Genomic DNA, 24,267 nt, shown 5'->3' on the forward strand with positions numbered 1-24,267 from the left:
AAAGGATGCCAAGAACTATTCTCTCCTTGGTAAGAATAGACTCTAGTGACACGGTGAGCTAGCTGATACAAAAGGCCAACATACCCGGTGGGGGTGTTCCGAATCAGTCCGACATCAATCCTACAGTGTATGCTGTACGAACGCGCAGATCCTGTATAAGTTGTATAGGAACTACACGACAGAGTAGGCCTTTACTGCTCGACCCTGCTACCCTGAGAAAGTCAATTGCTGACAGGGAGTTCTTGGTAATTTATTTGCAACAGTATGGTACCGTAGCACCATACCAGTTATTGCTCACTTATGTCTAAATCTAGTGGGAGATCCTGTGCAAAGGCCTCTTTGCATGTTATTACATTTTGATATCACTGATGAGCAAACTATTCAATAAAAACGCTGCAGCCTCTGTGACAAAATGACAAGAAATGTCAATAGAATGTGTGGGACGCACTAAGAGATTCTTCACATGATCTTCCACAAAGTACTTGGTCCTTCACCTGTGAAAATGAATTTAGAATAAAGGAACCCGTGAATAGAAATCACTTTGCTGAAATCTGCATTTTGTAGCTGCGCAATGTGATATTCTTCTTTCTAACAAGGATATGATTTACTTTTTATTGACATTATCCTGAGCATGGATTGAACCTGTGATTGATCTTCAGGTCAAAAGAAAACTCTTCAAAAGCTTCATAGTCCGTCCTGCATTTAATAGCCCTGAGAGCACCTACACTGACTCTCATGCAGACCATTTACATCAAAGCAAACACACAATCCAGTGATAGACTGTGATTGTTAACTGAAAGTCGGCACATAGAGCATAAATAATGATCGCTTCAAGGACGTCGAAATGGGATAACAATGGATATTAGGAGGTTGTTCCTGAAGAGTTATCAGCATTTAACCTGGAGAGCCAAGTAAGAAAAAAAAAGTGTGTGTAAAGAATAATGTTGTCTATGGTCCCCATAGAATATGGCACATGCGACTGATTTTGAGCATAAGTAAACCATCTTACTGAATTATTCAAACATGCATTTTCAGCAAATTCTCTTATGCTCTTAAGTGTAGACATCTGTCACAGTATACTATTTATACACTGCTGGAGAACAAACAACATACATCTGGGGAATGCTTCAGATGTGAGTAGTAGGAGGAAAACTTTCAATTTCTGGAGGAGGTGCTTACTGTAAAGACGAATCGACCAGTAAGATTCCTTAACCATAGGGAGAGCACATTGGAGACATTTCTACCCGTGAATTCTCTTCTGGAATCAACTCTTCCTCCAAAATGCTGGCTTAGCTCCATTACTATCCAACTCTAAACCAGGTCTAGAAGTCAATCCCTCACATTTTCCTTAAAGTTTGATTCGTGGCCCCCCTGCTATGGGTCTCTCTTTGCCATGTTGAATATGGAATGTCATTGTACTTGAATCATGACTTATTAATACATTTCTTTTTTCCACACTAGCCAGCTTTTCACTGCTATACTAATTGCACCAAGAACTTCTCTCATGCAGCATGGCGTCACCTCTTTGCCGGCTTGCCTTCCCCAAAAATGAACTTAAATAAAGAACATTAAGAATGACACAAAACAAGAAATATATAACCATAAATTTATTTTTTATAAATCAAAGTCAGATACAGAGTATTTCTGGGGAGTAAATTTGGCATTTTGGAAGCATTTCTTACTGTTAGTATTGGCTATGAGAAGCAGAGGGTATTCCGCAAAATTAAAGATTCTGCTGTAATAAGCACCCTTGGCTTTGTAGACAATTTATTCACAAGGCAAAGAAGTCTTGGCTGCTCACGTTAAAGTCAACAAACCATCCCAAATAGCATGCCTGCCCGAGTTGTGTACAACAAGGATCCAGTGACTACCAGCAGTCCATTCTGGATCATCATTGCTGTCACTACATTCTGAGGCTTTTTGGCACCCTTTCCTCTGACAAGGCATGCTTTAAATGAATCTACAAGTCACTTTTGTGTGAGCAAACAGCGACAGCAACAAGGGTTATCATGTATAAGTACACTTGACCGAAGAGGAAACTTCTGCTGGTGTTTTTCACTGAGTTCTGCATAGTAGTTTCCCATAGCCGAGGTAGACATCTGTAAGGAACCACTAGGTAATTTGTGAGTGCAATAGTATTCTTTCATTTGGACCAGTAACAGGGGCAGCCTTTCAGGACTGTCACTGTAAGTTAGGAAGCCCTCAAAGTTCCAGAGGGCACAAACCTTGAGTACGACCTAAAGCAAGCTAGGCACCACTGGATTTACTAGAGCATTAGCCGGTTATACTTGAACACTTGCAAAAATTATGTTTTTCTGTACTACATTTCCCCCATCCAATGTCCTCCTGTAAAAATACGAGACAATTATCTAAAATATGTTAATATGACTGTGCACTGCAGAAGCGATTACAGCTCCCCAGGAAATATGTTTAGTAGCTAAGAGATCTGTTAAATGTTCTGCATTGTAAGAAATCACATATTTATACATATATATATATACATATACACACACATTTTTCACACAAACAATTCTGACAGAGGTTTCTTAACAAAACGGCGATCATGAAGAAATATGTACTGTGAGGAGGAAAGAGACACTGTGAACCAACGTACTGTAACTTTTGCAGGATCCATAGCGTTACAGTCTCTGAAGATTGCATTAGAAACATACTGTTTTCCTATGCTTGTTTATATAAATGCTAATTTTACCGTAGACATTGAAATCGAACAATGATCATAAAAAAGTTTCCCAGAACATTGGCAATATCAGTCAAAAGGAGGCGGCTAATTCTTTATGTCAAAATCCCAGAAGAAAAGTGCTTATCCAGCATTGGTGCAGTTATGTTCTGAAAGTGCATATACGTCTATTGCAAAAGTGTAGATAATGTGTTTGTGTACTGGAAAGGCATCCCAATGAAGGCGTTAAAATGCACAACCCTTTGTCCTGTGCTCTTGCAAGACACACTTCACAACTATCTAAAACAAAAAAAGCATCATAAGTTTCAGTTCTGTATAAACATTGTAAAAAATAAAGTGTGTTAAACTTAACATTTATAAAAGCATCCTAACTGATCACCTTATTCATTAAATGTGTTCGAAGCTAGCTTAAAACTCCATGTCTGCGCCTGTATTGTGTGCAGACAGGCCATATAAGTACTGATTGACTGCTTACATTACTGAGTGGTCAATATAGGCGAAGACTTTGTGCAGTTCTCGACCTATGCCCCCAAGTAACAAATCCCTAGGCCTTTGCATTTGAATTTGACTTTAGCTTACATTTCTTTGTGTCTGAATCGGAAGACTAACCTAAAACTTTGGACATCTTTACAGTCAGTCTGCCTAGTAAGCTGTTGGTGCAATGCTACAATCTGCATGTGATGTCCTGTTGTTCGCACAAGGATATATACATATATAATATACTAGGAAGTGCTACTAAAATGTAATACAATACGTTCACCACAACACATTACACAGATATAATAACAAAAACAGAGGTGTTTCTTGATTTTAATTACGGAGCTGATGAGGGTGGCAACTATTTCCTTATGTAAATGGTCGAACACGAGAAAATCTATTCTGTGTTGCGACGATGGGTAAGCACCAGGACATTTAGAGCTTCTACAGCAAATTGTACTTTGTTGTTTAACACCTTTGATTATTTGGTGCCACTCTGAGCTCTAATTATTGTTGCTATTCATCAGAACCTTACTCAGCTGCACGAAACTGGAATACTTTTAGAGCCACTCTGTATTTCTGAAGGTGGAGTTCGTGGCTAATAGGAGTTTGTTGAAATTTCGAAAAGTTACATCATTCTTGAAAACAATGGCCTCTTTTGGTGGCAAGTCAAGACTTAGGGTATGTTGAAAGCTGAAGCCCGGCGATGGAAATCTGTTTAGGGATCCGGTCAGTCCACTAAGCCATTTTTGTTTTGGAGGGAAATTAAAGCAAATACATGATAGTTCCCTGAATTTGGATCATTTCAGTGTTGCCCAACACCATTCTTTGGTTAACCCAAGCACCCAACATTTGCTTTTTTGGTGTTGTAACCCTGTGTAGAAAATTAGTTCTGGCATAAGAAATAACGTTTAGACCAAGGGATTTGCGCATCCACCCGTCAGAGGGAAGCATTTCACCATTTAGAATGCAACTGGATTCTGGATCTGTGGCCCAAAAGCAATAATTTCAACATAAGAGCTCCGAAACTTGTCACTAAAGACATTTCCTCTGTGTATAGACTGGGACTCATCTAGAAACACTTTCTCTCAAGTCTTCCCCAGATTAATACTTTAAAGATGTGACACTCTCGTAATTAAAGACAACCTAAGAGAAACACCTCTGTTTGCACGGTCACGTGTCAAACAATGCAATACTAGCTGGTTGTATTTAAGTAACACCAATAAATACTCCTTGTTACACACTAGATGATTCAGCTTTTTGTGGCTCAACTGACATCGTTTTTGGATCTGGGGAACAGCATGCAAGAAGCTGTTTACCTAAGTTTTTGTGGGCATAGCGAAAGTACATTAAATGACCCATGGCGACAAATGTGACAGAAATTAGCACTAGTAGGCCAAAGGCTTCAGGGTTGGGGGCTAAGATGACCATGATGAAATGCATAAGGTCGAGGAGATAATTCATGGAGTTTTGGACACCGTTTATAACACCTCGTTCAGACTCAATCACATTTTCTTGGATTAGCTGTGTCACAGTCAAGTCAAATGACCAAAGACCTGTAAAATAAAAACATCATATTAGCCAGTGATGTATTCTCTCGCAATAGCAATATTGTAGCTGCAATTAACTCAAAGACATACACTGAGGAAAAAATGGGCGCTGAAGGAACAACACAGATGACTTTTAAGGCAAGGGCTTCAACAACATGGGAAAAACAATGCTTAGGTGTATCATTATGTAATAAGGAAAAGGCATACAAACACGAGCATTTAGACTATAAGGATGTATAGCGAGTGTGCATGTCACACATTCCCCTGCCACAGCTCAGCTTTCTCTCTTATTTCCTGACTAAACTTCCCTATGACCATGTACAATGTTCTGCTGCATTTGGCTAGGTCCGCTACACAAATACTATATACACACATACATTCTCAAACATGCACAGCCTGAAAGGAATGTGGTCCTGAGAAACCATTAGGATTTCACTGGCATATTCTTCTGTAAGGGATGAAGATATGGTATTAGCAACCGGTGAAGAATGTGTAGACAGACTGCTCCTTGCTTACAAGAGGAATAACAATCTTTAAAATCTCTGTTTGAGGTCAGGTATAAGTAGTAGCATTTTTCAAAATAAGAAAGAGTGGTGACCAAAATATGTGGCTATAAACATTTTTTTATAATACCATTACTTTCCCCTCTCTGTAAAATTCATTAGTGTGGACCTTTCTTCTTGTTGACTATTCTGCTTTAACACCATGCGTGCGGTGCAGATTTCCGCGGTGCGCTGAAAATTTTAAAAACCCGCGGTTCATGACGAGCTCAGCTCGCCATGAGCGTACGAGAGGTGTACCTCATGACGAGCTGAGCTCGTCATGAGCGTCGAAGGGGTTAAGGTCTCTGGTTTTTGAGAATGTTAAGGACATGTGGTCTCTAGGCAGGCAATGTTGTTGATTCTTGAAACACCTGAGTAATCAGCAACATGAGTGAAAAAGCTAATGGGGCAGCTTAAGATTACTTCTTGTAATACTTCCCCAATGGCAATTATAAAATATATGTGTTGTTTATGAGTAAAACTTTTCTACACAGATCATTTTGGATAATAATTAGAAAGTGCAAAATACTTCATTGTACTGCTGTAATGAACTACAGGCCTGATCCTGTGTTATGACGAACATCAGACTACAACTGAAGAATGATTTTGCCTACTATCGTGTTCATATCAGATGATAGCAGTGTTTGCTTCCATGAGATTCCAACGAGGTGCCATTTACTCGTGTTAGGTGCGATTTCCATACTGAAATTACAGTGCATATATCCAAGCAGGCCTATAAAATATTGCCTATTTTTTTTAAACTCCCTTCATCTGCCATATTTTGGATGGTGGAAACACTAACCTTCTGCTGATAGTTAAAATAGTGATATTTTGCATTATGGGGCGAATACCTTTATATTTGTTTCAGAAAAACATTAAGGAATAACATAAAATATGGCGAGAAGTAGCGGCCCTGATGGTTTCAACAGAGTGACACTGCAGGCATAATGGCCCCCAATCAATTCTAGGCTATATTTTATTTATGGGAGAGTTCCGTCATATTAGAAACAAAGTAACATGACTTACTGGCATCAGGAGTAATCCGTATAAAACTGAATTGCATGACACATTATTAATATGGAATATTTGATTCAAAATATTACTTTCAAGTGAAGGGGGGTTGGTGGAGGGGATGTGCAAACACGTGGTCTCTGTTACAGTTCTTGTGGCATTGCCCCAAACGTAATAGATTTCGGAGGGAAGCCACAGATGACACAGATTTAATGTTTGACACAGAATTACTCAGAAGCATAGCATATTTTAGGAGTGCCTGACTGCCTCTTACCCACTTGAGATCTACAAGAAGCAGGTTGATCACCCTACTCTTGTGTGCAGCCAAACAGATGTTTCTGGGTTTGTGGGGGAAAAAGGCCACTCATACTCATAGGTCATGGCTATAAAGAGTTTAGGAATTGTTGGGTGCAGAGAAGATTTCAATGTCAATCATGGGAAGAAGCAAACAATTTGCTTCAATATAGGAATCATGTCTCACTCTGTTGTCTTCAGAGTTCATGGTTATCTTCCTCAGGTCCTTGAGGGTGTTATGTCTCAAGGAACCTCCTTGAGACTGATGCTAATGCTGGCAAAGCATGCTTTGTAATAGATGTGTCTACTTCGATACAAAAGAAAGACAAGGGAGATATAACATGAGGGAAGGGTATATACAAGGCCAATTAAAGTTAACTAAGGAGAATCGACAAAGGTTGTGGGGATAGTGTTATAATTGTGGGATAGAGTTGCACAATTGATTTCACATGGTGAACTAAGTTGTCTTCCTCTCCTACAGGAGTTATGTGCTTTTATGGCGCGTTCTAAAACATATGTAATATGTTTACGGCGCTGACCCCCACCTGCCACAGGATGTTGGCGGGTGTATGCATATTTGCCAATAACCAATAAACAAAGTTAATCTAAAAATAAAACTTCTGGCAAATTTGTAAGCACAGAATGTAGTGTGCTCCCAGCATAGGGAGAAAAATGTTTCTGCTGTGCCAAGCCAGATATTGGCACAGTTACAATGCCAGGTCTGATAGGGAGGAGATTTGTAGGCCAATGCCCCTCCCCATCCCCCCTGGGGTTTCTCTGTAAACTGCTTGCGTGGTAACAGTCAATTTATGTTTTTCAAGAAACGAACTTGGCATTTAGTCCTTTCAAAGCACTGCCAAATTTGAGAGCTATGGAAAATAAGGCACAATGTGATAAAATAATCAGCCATTAATCACACATTTCTTCTCAAATGGCTAAACTGATTTATAAACAATGTGGTTTGTTCTGCATTCCACATTAGTCCAAAACTGAATACATGAGATTCTTTGAACCACTCTGAGAATGCAACTTAAAGAAGTACGGGTCCGGGTCTGTGACTCCACATGTGTGTACTTAAGAGCAAATGGTATGTGATGGCGCAACACTTGTCATCAAGAGAGCAATAATCAAGACTGGACTCTGAAACCGACTTTACCAAACAGGGTGTTGCCTGAACACAACTTACACTGTGTGGAAATATATAATTGTATTTGCCATCTGTATCTTAACCCTGAAAGTATAAATAAAACTGCCTTCCTTGAGTGATATATGTTTATTTTAACGCTTAATTAGCAGTATGCATTTGTAACTTCTCAAACTAATTACAATAATGGGCCTACAACAAGCATGCAGTGTTGACAGCTACCCAGTACAATCTGCCTACTAAGCACATCTGTTGAGAACATGATATATATTTTATTAAGACGTTCACAAAGTTCAGTCTGATCAAGTGGTCTCAGCAAACAGGTAATTGCTGCCTACTTGACAGTGCTTCTAGATACAGAGTTTGCTGGATATTAGGAGGCCAAAGTCAAAATAAGTATTCTAAGTCTGACACATAAGTGGATGGATCTTGATGTCACTTGTATGTTTAACATTTGCAACCTTGCCTTGCACTATAGGTCACTAACGTTTAGTCAATGAACACCACATTGATGTTGTGCTGTTCGTACAGACGAATCAGTAATATTGTTCTTTTTAATTAACTATTTACAACTTTAGGATTCGTTTTCCAATTAAAACAGGAAGACTGTCCTTCTGCAGATCAGTAGCCTTCTGTGAGCCACTGTAATATTTAACTTGTGACACAAACTTAACTTGACAATATTGCAGCCTAAATCTTTACCTGACTCATCCTGACAGTAGACTAAGTCTTTGAATCAGTGTGTTTAGCGTCTTTCCTGACCGACTGACTAGGGTAACTACATTTCTTTAGTCCACATTACCTACCAGTCTAACCAAATAGTCTTCAACTTTTTCCTGAAGCAAGAGAAAGAGGCTGTCAGGCTTGCACCATTTGTCAGAGCATCCCTGAACTAACATGAGTAACGAAGGCAGAATAACAGGCCACCAAGCTGTCCAAAGAGAACAGTATTAAAGGCATCGCGACAAGGGTGCGCCGAGGCCTACTGGGGTGAAATCTGTAGATCTTGTGTGTAATGTGTATTTAGGCAATCTTTGAAACAGCAGCAGTACGTTTCAAAATAGATGTTTCAAGTGGTGAAAACCATGTACTTGTTATATCCTGTTTCTACTGTGCAACAGGTAGGGCAGAGCCCACCCATTTGGCTCCCAGGAGATACTGCAGTACGTGACTTAGTAGGTAGGCTACCTAGTACAATAGTGTGCGAACCTGATTCGTACACACTCCTTTATGGTTTCTGGAAATACTTTACTAGTTGACCTGGTCTGTGAGTTGTCTGGCACACCATTTTAACCTAGTGAACTCAAAGGCAGCTACTGTTTTAAAGTTTTTGTGAGAAGGATTTTCACCATGGGGACAAAATAACCTCAACGCACCACCAGCCTTTTGATATTTACACAACCCTACCTTTTATGTGAGGTCAATGAGATTATTTTGAAAGCCAATAAAGAGCTCTAGGAAGACATCCCTCAACCAGGCTTCCAAGAGAGTTCTACTCCATACCAAGTGAAAATACACGCAAATGCAGCAACAATATGGTTTCATAAAGCAATACACTTCACCTTGGGACACGTTCTGTCAGTCTTTAGTTAGTGGGTGATACAACATGAGAAAGAATGCAAATCATGTTATGTGAACAATAGCTGGCAGACAATTTACTTACCGACTCTAGCAGCAATGACGCCTGCAAAAAGCAGACTGACGGAAATCAAAGGCACGGAGTTTTCTGGTTCACCATTCAGTATTGTGGAACCATTCACAGTGATGGGCATTCCAGTGGACAGGAGAATTTCATTCACATCTGGGGCGAAAGTAGGAAGTGGCTCTGATGAAAACAATCTTGAGCTGATGTCGTCAAAAGGAGAAACGGCCAAATCTAGAGGGCTTCCAGGCATGAACACAGAGACCACACACAGGATGAGGCAAGCAAACTGGGCAATTCCAGAGATTAAGCCTGTGCGGATAAGACCACACTTGCGCCTTAGCCAAGTGAAGGCCACAGTGCCCAGGATACCAGTAATGGCTGAAGCTCCCATCAGAAGGCTAAGTACAGAACCGCTAAGACCTTGCGTATAGGCGTAACCAGTGGTGATGCAGTCAAAGCCCAGAACGGTCATGTAGAGAAATGCCAGACCCATGCCTGCCATGAACACGGACTGGTTGTAGTAGGCGACCCATCCATCTCTGAATGTGCGGAAGGGCTCGGCTATCCGGTCTGCACAGCTGGGCTCCTTTAGTGGCTCAACAACTGCTACGGATTTCTCCCCCATCAACTGTGAATCTTCTTTGAGTTTATCTGGATTGTTTTCTAAATCTAAAGACAAAAAACGTAAAGTAGTCAGAAACCACAAATTTCCCATAAAACGTACACTACTTTGTTAACTAAGTCAGTTAGACTTTAAACTTATGGAGAAAATGCAAGGAACAAAACACTGAATTCCAACTAACATTATTGAGCTGTTTTTTAAGGTTAACCTACTTGATGATATATATATTTAAAGTTTTGAGCAATACCAGAAGAATGAAATGTATAGATTAGGGTGCCTTTATGGCCAAATTAACAATGTTGGATTTAAAGAAGTGAAGTAAAAGGTGAGGGACTTAAACCTCTAGAGAGTAAAAGCGAGTCAGCCTCCAGTAGTGAATAATGACAGTTGCTCTCACGTAAAACACTTTAAAAAGTAAATTGTCTTTAGGTGCTGCCAACAGGTTTCACTGTCACCAACTCAATTATAGATATCTTTTTGACCATGAAAGATAGAGCAGCTGGGAGGACCTGAGCACAGAATGCCTGCAGCTTTTGAATGCTACAGTGGTACATGTAGTAGCATACTGAGCTATGTTACTGACAATGGTACTTTAGTGATTCGGTGAACGGATCTGTACAGTTAATAGGGCACATAGTACATGCTTTAGCATTCATGATCATGTAGCCTATTCCTTTGCATTCAACCATTTTAGAGAGAACATTAGTGTGCTACATATTATTAACAGATTCTTGTGAATTAACTTCTATGTCTATAAGAAAGCTATTGTGTTACTAGTTGGTAAGACCTTTGCATAATGCTACCTAAATCAAATCAGAATTGAGTAAATACTAATGAATGTGTACCATTGTAAAACAAATGTAGCCTCAATATGTTTCTTTAAAGTGTAATTGTACCTCTCAGAATGTTGATTTGCTTTAATTCCTTCTCTTCTACTTTCTGGCCTGCCTTTATCGCTAAGGCAGGAGTCTTCTGGTAAACCTTCCAGAGCAGAAGATATTCAACACACATAGACAGCAGGTTCCAACCAGCAATAAATCCACAGCCGATCACCGGAGAGCCGAAGGTCATGATTTGTCCGACTGCCATTGGTGCCAAAATATTGGTAAGCTGGTCAATTCTCCGCACGTTGGCATTCATATCTGTGGGAAAGTTTAAAACTTAAAAGTTCAATATTGGTAATTGATAGTTTGCAAATACAACATATTGAAAGAAGAGTTATTTCATAATGAATTAATATTCCATGATCATTTGGGAAATTCAGGTTATTGGCATTTGATGTACTGTTTGTGAAAGAAATACATCACTGTTGATCCTGTTCTTTTGGACAAAGCCTGCACCCTATGCCATGTGAGTTTAACTTACGGCAAGAGGGGATTCAGTTCCATAATATGCATGTGCATCTTACTGCACTGGGGCAGTATGTGATCCTGTTGCTTCCCAGAAATGGGGTTTTAACCAGGTAAGTACTGTGTCATACTCTGCGGTACCAGCACTTATGGATTTTAGAGCCTGAATAGCGCTATTTAGTGAAGGCAGAACAGACACATAACAGAAGCACTACGAGTCCTCCCACTTCTTGGTAACCCAGTCAGGTGTTTCACACAAACAGAGCGCCAAATAATTTTACGATGTGCACCTGGGGCAGTCTGACTAAACTTCCACTGCTAGCCCTGTACAATGTGGGTCCAGACACACTGTTTTTTTTTTTGCAAAAACTGCTGAGCACGTCTGGAAATTATTTTACTATAACTGTCTCAGCATTTCTTATTTATTCTTCCCTGTGCCTCCAATTTCCTTTTTCAAATGAGCTCCTTTTGAAATACAAATAGAACTTTGGAATGCTCTCAATTTTCCGCACTCAAGCTTTGCCTACATAAGCCACCGCAACACACGTTTGTACGGATTTCTCTGTACAAAGTTCATCTGTTCACCTCTTACTCACTGCTTAGAGTGACAAGAGTTCAAAGAACTTGCAGATTAGCTGATATTCTCAGTGTATTCACTAAATATGGTCGCTCTTGGTAGTTCTACACGTTCTACACGTTGGACACGTTAGTCACACAATAGGATGGTACATGCACACACCTCCAACATAGACTACAATCAAGTAGGAAGCCTGCTTTCGAATATGAAGGAAATTGAAGATTTGCTAGTTCTAGTGGAACACAGCTACAACACTGGCTCTTTCAATCCTGACCATGCAGTAATTAGCAACAATATAAAACAATTGGATTACTACTGGAATGTCTAGTTGGTTTATGTTCTATTGAGCAGGTACATGCTCAACTAATAGTATTAGAATGTTATTCTTGTCCCTGGTACAAAACAGGCCTACTATGTGTCAAAGATTCAAGTCAAACATATTTTTCTATGCCTTTATCTAGATGGGACATATGCATTGGCAAATAGCAGGCATTTCACCTCTGCATGAATGCATTTCACCTGCAAAGGTACATAATGACAAAAGATGAGACACCATCACAAGTGATAAAGCTATCAACTTTGATGGCGGTTTTCAAACATGAATGATTTTGGCACTGAAATTGTGTATATTGTTTTTAATTATCTGTCTTTTGTGATTTTATCCATACAATCGAATAAAGATTATGACTATGACTATCAACTTTGTTGATAATAGTCTGGGGTGGGTGCCTCACCTATCAGTTTGTGAATGAATATGTATTTAGAGAGGCGGGACAAAACAAATGTATCTCAGTTTGACATAGGGTGCAAACTATGGTAATCTTACATACCCATACATTCCTGAAGGGGTATCTTGTATCTGCCCATTCAATACACTACAAAATTCATATTAAAATACCTTTCTACCATAAGGAGTGCATAGAAGGATAAGGGAAACTGAAATATCGGGGCCAATAATTTGATGATTCATAAATAATCCTAGGACAGTAGACAAGCAACTTCAGAAACAGATCCCATTTTTCAGGCACTTCAAGCTCTACTCCAACTTTAGTATGTGATTAAATTAGACAAACACTCAAATATTCATTGGTTGGAACCCATCATCTCTGCCAGGGTTTTAACAGAAAACAGATTACTTAACTTTGTGAAGTTTTGTCTACTTTTTGCTAAATGAAAATATATCCAAATCGCAGATTAATAAAAAGGCAATGACATCACTGGCTGCCTAGGAAGTGAAAACCATTATCACAACAAAATATGGAAGCAGCTTTATTTTGAGGGGTGATGTAGTCTAGTGACTAAGTTTCTCAAGCACAGAATCTGCTGCAATTAAATGGTCTGTCTGAGCTCCTATAACTTGAACTTGGATCATTCTATTTGACATACCTAGAATTAATAATTCACTTTTCCCTTTGTACACTAAACTCGCTACAGCCTACAGATCATACTAATTTTTTTTCATTTTTTTTTTGCAGAGTTTTATATAGCGCGAACTAGAACCGAACCGAATCAGTTATCAGAGCGCTTTACATAGCACCAGTTACGTTACATGAGGACACGCATTCATTTTAGGCACCGGGAGATTAAGTGATTTGCCCAGAATCACAGGGGGTTTTTGGCGTTGTTACCGAGACCCGAACCCAGATCCCTAGGTCCGAGGTGGAGCGCCTTAGCCGTTAGGCCAACCCCTCTCCCCAAATTACTTCTCCATTCGGTGATAAGCAAGGTTCCAAAGTGCGAGTTTAAAATAAAATGTTCACGTAAGATAAATCTTTACAACTTGCCAAAGGGTTTTCCAATTTTGGAAGAACTTGTCTTATGAAATATAGAAAGTCACCAAAGATCAAGGTTAACAGACACGCTAAATCATACTGTGATCTGATTCAGCAAAATAGACCTTGTGCAGAAGAGTTCCAAGTAGATTATTTAAAATGAAAACTAATGCATACGTAAACTTTGCAAGATATGGGGGTGAACTTGCAAGACCACATATAACAAGTCAAAGTGGGCCAAAGGGTATAGAAGTTAACAAATTTGCAGAGCCGCTGAAGAAGCTATGCTTTATTTTGAGGATTCTCTGTGCTCATGTACAATTTTCTTATCTTCTCCCTTACTTACGGAGCCCATGGGCCAAGCAAATCTAATTTACTTTTCTCTTGTTTTTAGAACAGGGAACCATCATGAAATACAAGGTCTCCCCTAGGGGGGTCAATTAATTGTTAATTGTTGCATGACACTGATCATTGAGCTGAATTGCGTACATGGTCTAATGTTAAAGACATAAGAGTGTTTCTCAAGATATGTTGATTGTTAAGACACGTATAATGCAGTGCTGTTATTGAAATATATATCAATATGGCGATGAAGTCTGTGCACTTCGGTAAAATATAGCACTGCTTGATTTTTCCATGGAGCATTGCTATAGCTCTGCATGCTTTATTTCACCAATATCTAGGCCTGCCTCCCACCCTTTAATTTTTACTATTGCCCGTTTTAACACTGCTTTATGAACAGTGGCATAATGTATGGTTATTTATAATAAAGCCCTTGTTCAAACTTGAACAGCACACTAAATTTCGTAATAAGATAGATGAAATGGCATGTTCCAAGCAATGAAAAAATCTAGGACTACAGCCGTCATCATGGCCCACATAAAGGTATTGCAGATGACTGATATGAAAAGCATCTGGTGCTTGGCCAATAAAGCAAGGGACAATAAAACAAATGTGATCTTAGAGAAACCTTAATCGTGAATGTTACTGTGCCAGCTTGTTTGTCCATTTGCAACTCATGAGCACAAAGACAATTCTCAAGCACAGATCAAAGACTATTTAAACCAGGAAAAGATTTACAAATTAAATATACAACAAAACGAACAAATATACAGCTCATGGGTATGGATAAGATATGCATTGTATCTAGAATTGTGCAACTTCTATTTTCAAAGTCTGAAAACGTGGCCTTGCAACAGTACGACAAGTCACTGATCTTCCCATTTACAGCACTACTAGACAGTTCAAAGACTGCAGGAAATTGTGGTGGCCCTGGTATACACTTTTTTATTCTGTTCGTTCCTGTCAAAATTTCAGCTAAATCTCTGTCAAGTTTCCAATTTGCCAAAATGTTAGCTAAGAAATGGCAGCTCTCAACAGCAGATGGAAAAGTGTCTGAACTTCGTTTTTTTCAGCTATTTAACGCATATTAAAAATGCAGAATAACTGCAATACACAAAAATGGACAAATATACTTTACATCTAGATGTCCAAAATCTTTCTTCTTGTATATTCTGTATATGAATTGCTATTCATAATCATAACATCAAACTGTCAGATGCAGAATGCCAAGTATTCTCACTTCTACTGACTACCACGCCTATCATGGCTCTTCAACTTTGATCTAATTTTTACTAATATGAGAAAATTATCTCTGGATTGTAATTTGTACCAATAATGCTTAAAATGAAATCATTGTACTAAGAATATGCAAAATGAAAAGCAAAAGTACAACAGTGTAAGAAAACTTCTTGGTAAATAAAGAGAAAAACTGTCTATTCTTAGCCTTTGCCAGTCATGTGCCAAACTTAAAGAATGCTGGGAAAATGCCCTCATTTTCTGCAAATATTTTGCATGAGAAACCATATTTTACCTGCGAGTCTGCCCCTATCTTCGTTTGCAACCACCACAATCCAGTCTCTCTGAATGGTGATCGACATTGCGGTGCTGGCAAGGTTTGCGATGTTGGCGACACTGATGACAAAGATGTAGCAAGCAGTCTGCAAATAAACAAGTAACAGGAAAGCATTATCAACTGCTGGCTTCCACATGGGGAGTTTCAGTGCAAGTATTCATGGAAAATCCAATCCAAACAACTATCAAAATGAAACTCCAAACAGTCTATGTTTTAATGAAGAGCTGAACTATTAACTAAGATTGCAAGATACTATTTTTGCTTGGGATTGAAAGAAGAATATTGACATCCGTTATTGGTCTGCAGCTGGTTTCTTTCCTTTTAATCTGCTATGGCACTTTTTCCAAATGAAAAATATGGAGTAGTGTGCTCACATTAGAAGGGCAGGGTCAAGTCTGTATTCATACTATAGTTGCAATGTTCAACAATAGCCGGCCTTGATGTTGACTGATGAAAGAAACTTCATACACGACAAACCGCTTTACATGATAATTTTATAGTACTAAAACTAGGAGGAGATGAGTGCAGGACTTACAAGAAGCCAGCCGTGATACATGGATGTCATCTGTGTTTTGAAGAGAAAGACGACCATTAGGACCATGCCGCAAATGATGACAGAGGCATTCTGAACAATCAGAGAAGTTTGTGCCACTGTTCAGGAAGAAAAGAAGCACAGGTAAGAATTTGTGGCACAGTGAAAACAAAAGTATGCTTATATAGAGGACAAGGTATGATGGGACAGAAGTATGCTCCTATGGAATGCAGGGTAGAATGCTTGATGTGGATGGAAAAGAGGGTATGCTAACAGAATAACAGCATGCATAGTAAAGGAAAAAATGCAGTGTAACAGACTGGTTCAATTTGGAAAAAAATGCATGCAATTTTGGAAAGCATGGTAGGAAGGAAAAAACACCCAGTAGATAAAAAAGGATGACGTTTCTAAAAGGAACACATACACTGATATATTTAAAAAACATGAAGTAAAAAAGAATGGTGCTTTAGTGTTCCGTAAGCATGAGTAACATATTTATATCAATGCTTCTTTACCTTTAAGTCTTGCATTTTTGTCCACCCAGTCTCCGATGATGGCTCCCAGAAGCAGCACGGACCCGGCAACGACTAGACCGTAGACAGCTGTTAAGAGAAGACTGTTGCCATAAAGTTCAACCAAAAAGAGAGCGACTGCAAAATGCCACATGCGATCTCCCTACAAAGAAAAAGAACACATGTATAAGATTCACAAGCTGTTGCAGGCCTTTCTAAAGCTCAGTGACCTACAAACAAATTGCTTTATATTGAGATCAAATCTACTATTGACATCTCTTCTCAATCCATTTTATCTGTAGGGGGTATTGGCTAACATCAGTTGTTGTTTTATTACTCCTGTGTTGATCACATGTAGCCTTCCCTATAACAATAACTAGAGGACAGCAAGATATAAAGTGGCAAACCTAGCAAAATTCCTGAATTTCTTATATTCCCCTTGGACTTTATTCCCATGCAGTGCATCTGATAAGCATAACAGGTCACAGCACTGATAAGCATAACAGGTCACAGGGATGCAGACATTGGTTGTACAAAGAAGGTTCACGCCATTTACAGAAGAATAGATTTCTAGCCCACATCTTGTTTCAAAGGACTGACAGACAAGAAGTATATAGGGAGGCTGTCTCTATCTTTACTTCATGAATCTCCTGATAAAGTGGAAAAGTAGCTATGTGCTACGGACAGTGGTATTTTACTGTACTTTCTAAGAATCTCTTCTCGTTCTTGTGTGTAAGCTGCTGCTGCTGATCCCATTACATTATCAAGATCATGTATATCTTTTGCTAATACTGCTTATTTTACTGTAACAGCATTTGTGGCACCTGAACCACACAAGCACCCTATCTACAAATATATGTCATGCCTTAACTATATGTAAACGCCTACTTTATCAACATGCACATCCATTGTGCATCAGCAATTCCGCGTATGAAACCTGCAAACGTGTTTAGGACCAGTGGAATTATAACCACGAGGTAAAGGCCAAGTACTGGCCTAACGCACATGTATGCTGGCTAGTAACATGAAGGCAGACATTACATAACAGCCCCCCTTATGTTTAGATGTTGCTTTTGAAGATGGAATATGTTGTCAGCAGGATGCTAAGCTTGTCAACAGGGGCCTGCTTAAAGTGAAATGGGTGATGATAACTATAAGAACACAATAAGATGAACAGTGCAATGTTATTTCACTCAGTTGAAAACGTGTTGCCTGCACCGTGGTGCAATGTATGAGACGGTCCTTGAATTTGATGGCACCTCAGGTCCCTTCCAGGTATCCGTAGACACCCCTTTCTTTATACCTACTAGTGATACCAGTGATAGACAATGAGAAGTTTGATGTGCGTAGTCCAGACAGATCTGTGGGATTCTTCAGATATTTCCTCTGTTGACCAGTCCCGCGACACCCCTTTGCAGCCGCAGATCCTAATAAATATGCACCTTTTACAAGAACTCAAGGTTCATATTTTATTAGACTAGTTTACTGTACTTGGCAATGTGTGCCTGTTTGCACTTGACAATGCGATCCACGTCAGCACTTTGAGAAATAAAGTGGAACTGCCCTAAGTAAGATTTCTGTAAGGATTCCTGGAATACATGGTAACTGGCTATCCTCTGAGCCTTTTCTTATTTTTGATATCAAAAAGACATATTCAACCTTGATATATGCCTCTTGTATCCTGTTAGATTTTAACCACACTCTTACTGAATGAGTGCTACAATTGGTCACAGTGGCCACACAAAGTATACATTTTGAAGTGGACCTGCACAATTTCTCTTTCTGTAGCTGTGCTCCAGGCCTATTTCCCAACTGGCAGAAATGTAAATTTTGATACAAACTGGAATCCTAGAACACAAGTATGCAACCTTAACTAGCCATTGCAGCCCTTTGATGTCTCTCAGAGGAGTCTGTCATTCTCTTTCAATCTCTGTGCTCACTTCATTGATGTTTTTTGGCAAACTCCCTCTTTTGCTTTACCTCCAACTTTTAGATTTATTCACCATCTCCCAAACAACGACCCAAGGGACAGATAGCTTAGTACTACCTCATTAACATACAGTAAATGACCATCATGCGTGGGGCCAGGAACACACTTCCCCATAAACTTCTAAAAATGAAGAATCATCCCAATTTTCAGGGAGGGGTAGGTATTTCTTTTCTGACTTATTGCGAGTTCTCCGTGTTCTTGTTCAGCCAGCTCACTTTTCCATTTTTATTAAGACTTTGCAGTCTTGCAAAAACCCCAACAATCAGAAATGTGCGGTTCCTAAAGGTTTCACCCATTCAAATATACAATTGTTTCTGGTATAATTTATTTTCCAGACTGAATTACATGACTACAGATGTAAGTGGGCAAAAAAAAACACTAGCTTCGTGTCTTGTGTGAATGATAGTCCCCAAAACTATCGGTGTCTGATCATTAGTTTCCACCAAGCGTTCTTATCGACCCATCTAATGTCCTCACAAGCCCAGATTCTAAACAGTACTTAACAATATATATATTTAAATACACATCATTGCATTTTTACTATAAATGTCCCTGCTTTTTGCTACATTTTTCTCAACAGGAACTAGCCTTTTGGTAAATTGTTTAAACGTTAAAAAGTTGCACATTTGGGAAGGAAAAGGATGTAGATGCCATGAGACACCACAGAGGTGCACTACATAATGTGAAGCTCTATGCAGGAAGTAGGAAGATAAAAGAACCCAGTTTGGCGGGGTTTTGTTGTCAGATTACCACGATTCCAAATGTATGTAGCTACACCCCTCTCCAAGTTAAAAAATCTGAAAAATGTACTCTTGCTTTATTAGGAACCCACAGCACATTACTGAAGCAAATAACAAAGAATCCGTGTAAAATGGAAGAAGTAGTTTGAAGGATTGGCTAGAGAAAATATGAAAGATGTGTTTAATTAACAGGAAGTCCACACAGAAGATCTGTGTCTAGCTTGCTGTCTGCCTGGGGAGTGGCATAGCCACTAATCTGTATGTTTCTGAGTAAGCCATCAGGTTCATAAATAGGCAAGTGAGAAGCCTACACAACCTCTATTATGTACAGAGGACAAGTGCAATTTCCAAAAGTCGAAGCATATATGTTTTAACTTGACCAGTGATCCTTTGCTGGGACTGCCAACATCAACTGAACACGTTATGACGAACAGAACGAATAGGAAAATGTTTTATTGTTGTAATGTGTTAATTGCTTCATCATTTAACAATATAAACAATCTCCACCTGGAATTACTTTGTCCTGCACTATCCCAAATATTTTAACAGCATTGATATGATGGGTGGTGTCACTCTGATGAGCAAGTGGTAACATTGCCAATTAGGTCATAGGCTTCTCTGTTTGGCAGCAACATTTTCAGTATCTCTTCCAAGGCCATGACAAAGCTAAACTCACACAGTCCACTCTGGGAACGATTTTCGGAGCTTTTGGCAACCTAAGTGTAGTCTCGTGTTTAGTAAACGTATTCTGGCAAACAAAAATCATTCCACTATAATTACCCCTTCAGCTGCAAAGAGCTAGCTACAGTCAAAAAACTGTACAACTACAACTACAAATCACTTAAAGGAAGCATCTCAAAGGCACGTTAGCTTATGGGGAAATGTGGTTAATTTGCAAAATGCTGAATGGTGTCTTTGTAACGCATTTAAGTGTACCTGAGCACACAACACTGTCTTCACAGCATGAATCTACCTCTACTCTATAGTATGGAACGTCAAACAAAAGCTTTACCCGTAGACTGGACTACCTAAAAAGATTATTTTTAATTGCACTTTATATTATGCTGCTAAATCTGTTTACAATCGATCTCACTTTATTATAATAAGCTGCTATCTGTTTGTTGAACCCCTGAAAGTGTTCAACACTATTATGCTGCTATCTACCCGTTTTTAACTCTTCTTATGATATTGTTGTTTTTTATAATATGTTCTTTTTAATATATGCTCATAATTGAAGTCTTTGTAACTTGACAATCCCCTTTTTATCTATTGTATTTATACTGTGTTTTTAACAAAATTGTACTGTTGCTGGTATTCTCGACCTGTGCTTTTATGGATATTTTATATCCGAATAAAGATTATTGATTGATTGATTGATTGATTGATGGGTGTCTTTAAATGGCCAGCTGTCCGGTATGCTGTATCACATGTGCCTTCTATGGGATCTACTGCCCGCACACCCAAAAAAATCAAATGTTCCTACATGCTAGTCAGCCTTTAACCTATTATTCCTGAGGGGCCGCTATGCAACTGTAAAAATAAACAGGGCAGATAAACCCCTTTCAACTTACCCATGTGGACAATGCATGTCCGACGTAAAGGAGAAACTTTGCAGAAGTAAGGTAATTGGCAACGGAGCCTGCAATGCAAAGGCACAAACAGTATTTAAGAAGGGGCACATGTTTAATGATCAAATAGACACTTCAGTGGTGCAACAGTGTGAATGTATAGACAGCACAAACTCACCCCAGCAACTGCTCTAAAATGATTGCCCCAATCATGTCCGAAAGTAAAATTAAGCTAAAATATAAGCTGCGAGTGTAGGTAAATCCACTGCCTTCCAGAGAAGAAACGTACAGTGAACACCACACTCTACAATTGTTTGAAAAAATCTCTATTTTACAAATCAAAAAATTAAATTTTTGTTTTTCTTTTAGAAAATGACTGAAAAGGTAACTCATTGGCCTTGTAAATTAACCTTAACTGAATGCACCACAAATGTATGAAAAAGCCCCTGGAAATGTAATCATACAGGAGTAGCATGAAGGAAAATAAAAGAGAACACTTATTTTACCCATCAAAATATTTAACCTCATGAAATTCACTGGGATATAAAAATGGCAATGTAGTGCTGCTGTAATAATGACTGTATATCTGGCAATATTTTTGCAGCTAGATAGCCTTATAACTAACTACCTTTAAAAAAACATACAATCAGGCAGCTCAATCAAAAATACATTTTTATACATTATAATACAAATTACATATTCGTGATTGCATAATCTAGATAGATGCTAAGTGCAGAAATGCTTATTATAAATCCAGCTATATATTTTCTTTGCACGTTCTTCAACTACACGTTCAACCTTTGCAGAAACCTATGGCACTCAAATTGCAATTTTATACATGCATGGCATTTTAACAGAAATATTATATACATTATTCTATGACTGAGATCATAAATGAAATTCTGACGGTCTTGACAATTGAGCAACTCTAACTCTTGAGAGGACTAACTCTACTATTTCGACGAAATTCAGGGAATATTATAAGGAGAATAATTTAGAGTGGTGAGAGTTGGACCTTTCAGCTAAATTTAGTACTGAAGGCCACCGGCAGCCTTATGATTTGTATATGGGCCTACCACACGGTTCCAATTACTTCATAAAAGATTGCCACACAAAGTGAAGCAATTTAAATGGAATTACCTAATCATGGAAGGAAACTTAATTTTTTCTACAGAGGTTTGCAAATGTAACCTCTACAAATATTTCTCCAGAAAAAGAAACTGACTAAGACATGTCCATGTCACTTACATGACCATATTTATCAATCAGAGCAACACCCCCGAAAATAAACCATGAAGATTGCTCTAAATTTCTAGTATCTAACTCCAACAACAGAAAATCAGAATAGTTTCCCGTGAGAGTCAACATAGCAAACACAAATCAAATAAAAGGCAGGCCAGTTTCACAACTGTCAGCTGACACAGACATTTTGTATTTACTCAAGGATTTGTAGCCAAGCTCCTGTAACAGAGACTTGAGGCTACCAACTTATTTGCGGCCTAGTGCATTCTAATGAAATTTGCTACTGGTTGGAAAAGCACATTTCATAGAATATTACTTATGCAATGATGTAAGGCTCTATACATTTTCCTGCTCTCAAGTTAAAGATTATCAGTTTTTTAACATTGTTTGGTCTTCTTCGGATCTAACGGCATTATGAATGTCCAAAATCCTCTTGCGAATAGTCATCTTATCCCACAAAATCCATCTCTTTTTCAATACATAAAATAATCTTTGGAAAAATTAAATGAAACAATGGTAGATGTGCTGTTCTTCTCATGAATGAATCATAGATTCACTGAAGGCACACTTTTTGCCTCCTGCTTCCATACCAACTGAATTTTTCCTGATAAATTAAAACTGCAGCCATCATGGGAGAATGCCCATGGGTTATGTGGACAAAGAATCCTTAACATCTGAAGGATGCTTTGAGAGACAGGCTCTAAATTGTGCAAGTGGATACAAAATAGTTTGTTTTGTATCCTCCGCAGCTTATAACTTGAATTTAAGCATAAGAGAGTCCATGCGAGCAAATCTATATTAAACCAAGCAGGCGCTATGCTCGCCAAAGGAGTAAATGGGAATTCCCTATATATAAATATATAGACATATGTACCCTAACAGAAATTATATTCATATTAAGAAAAATATGAGTGCTGTTAATACCAGCATAATCACTCGTTATAGTGATGGTGCATATACACATTGATAAAAACGATGTGGACATTATGATAACTGTTATATGAACATCCATGCAGTATGGCTCCCAAAGGAAGGTGAATATTAGTGTATACCTGGTAATATTAATATAGACTGCAGGGAACCATTTTTTGGTATTACTAAGCGGCTCAATAATTTGTGTTTGTATTACCCAATGCAACGATATTCATTTTGCATCCACCCTAGATAGAGGAAAAGCTGAGCCAGTCCTGATTAAACTTCCAGCCTAGAACCTTTGTGTGATGCACATGGCCTAATGAGCTACATTGGCATATCAATAATGCGGATTTTATGCATATTTATAGCAATCTTTCACTTGTGGAAATAACCGACAATAAAGCATTGAAGTATATGTAGTTTAACGTTGAAGTGAATGGCAAACCCATTAACTTGATTGCTCTGCACGTTAACCCCCCTGGTGGCTGCAGCCCCGAGAACTCACCGCAGCAGCTCTGCTCGTCCCTGCTCATGGTGACAGCTGTCGCCCGTCTCTGGACACCTCTTGTTGTGCAGTACTTTAGGAGTGCAGGCAGGAGCAGTTCTTTTTTGCAGTATTCGGCAGGAGTGCAGCACAACAGCCCTGGTGTTTACGGTCTACAGCGGAGAGTGTCAACCGGCCAGAGGCAAAGCGGGTCCCCTTTTCCTCCCTTCCAAACTTAGCTAACACTGTAGCTGAAGTCGGAAAGCTTAGTCCTTATTGCTCGGTTCGGAGAGAGTCTTTGGGAGCGGAGACGGTGCCTCTGCCCTGCTGCTCAACCAGGCACTGTTCTGCTAGTCCTCACATCCCCTCCATTTATATCTCTTTCCTTGGTACTTCGCTCAGCTGCCTCTGCACACGGCTCGAGGCTGGGATTCCGCTACTGGCCAATAATCATGCAGAGATTTGCATAGACACGCCTTGTTTCTTTCTCCGCGTTGCTTTGTTTTGCACTGGCAGCTGCACACGGGCACTGCGCATGCGTGCGCTGCTGCGGTTTTCGGAAACCACAGGGCTTAGTGTCAAGCACTGTCAGTCTTGTTTTTTATGGGACTAACGAAAGCTGTCAGAGGGGGTATTGTTACCACACCTATAATAAAGCAAAGTTAAGGCCAAACACACCTTACCAAAA

At 39.1% G+C, this 24,267-nt stretch overlaps 1 protein-coding gene across 1 annotated transcript; it reads right to left on the bottom strand.

Moving 5' to 3' along the window:
• Positions 1-1,592: 1,592 nt before the first annotated feature.
• Positions 1,593-24,027, bottom strand: LOC144822628 (ferroportin-like). The gene is made up of 8 exons (XM_078680362.1): positions 23,601-24,027; positions 20,942-21,009; positions 16,644-16,803; positions 16,132-16,247; positions 15,555-15,681; positions 10,880-11,125; positions 9,380-10,030; positions 1,593-4,731 (listed from the first exon to the last, which is right to left on the bottom strand). The coding sequence occupies exons 1-8, from the start codon at positions 23,626-23,628 to the stop codon at positions 4,412-4,414; spliced, it is 1,716 nt and encodes a 571-aa protein (XP_078536488.1). The 5' UTR covers positions 23,629-24,027; the 3' UTR covers positions 1,593-4,411.
• Positions 24,028-24,267: the final 240 nt, after the last annotated feature.

Source organism: Lissotriton helveticus, chromosome 3_1 (genome assembly GCF_964261635.1).
Source record: "Lissotriton helveticus chromosome 3_1, aLisHel1.1, whole genome shotgun sequence".
Classification (NCBI taxonomy): Eukaryota; Metazoa; Chordata; class Amphibia; order Caudata; family Salamandridae; genus Lissotriton; species Lissotriton helveticus.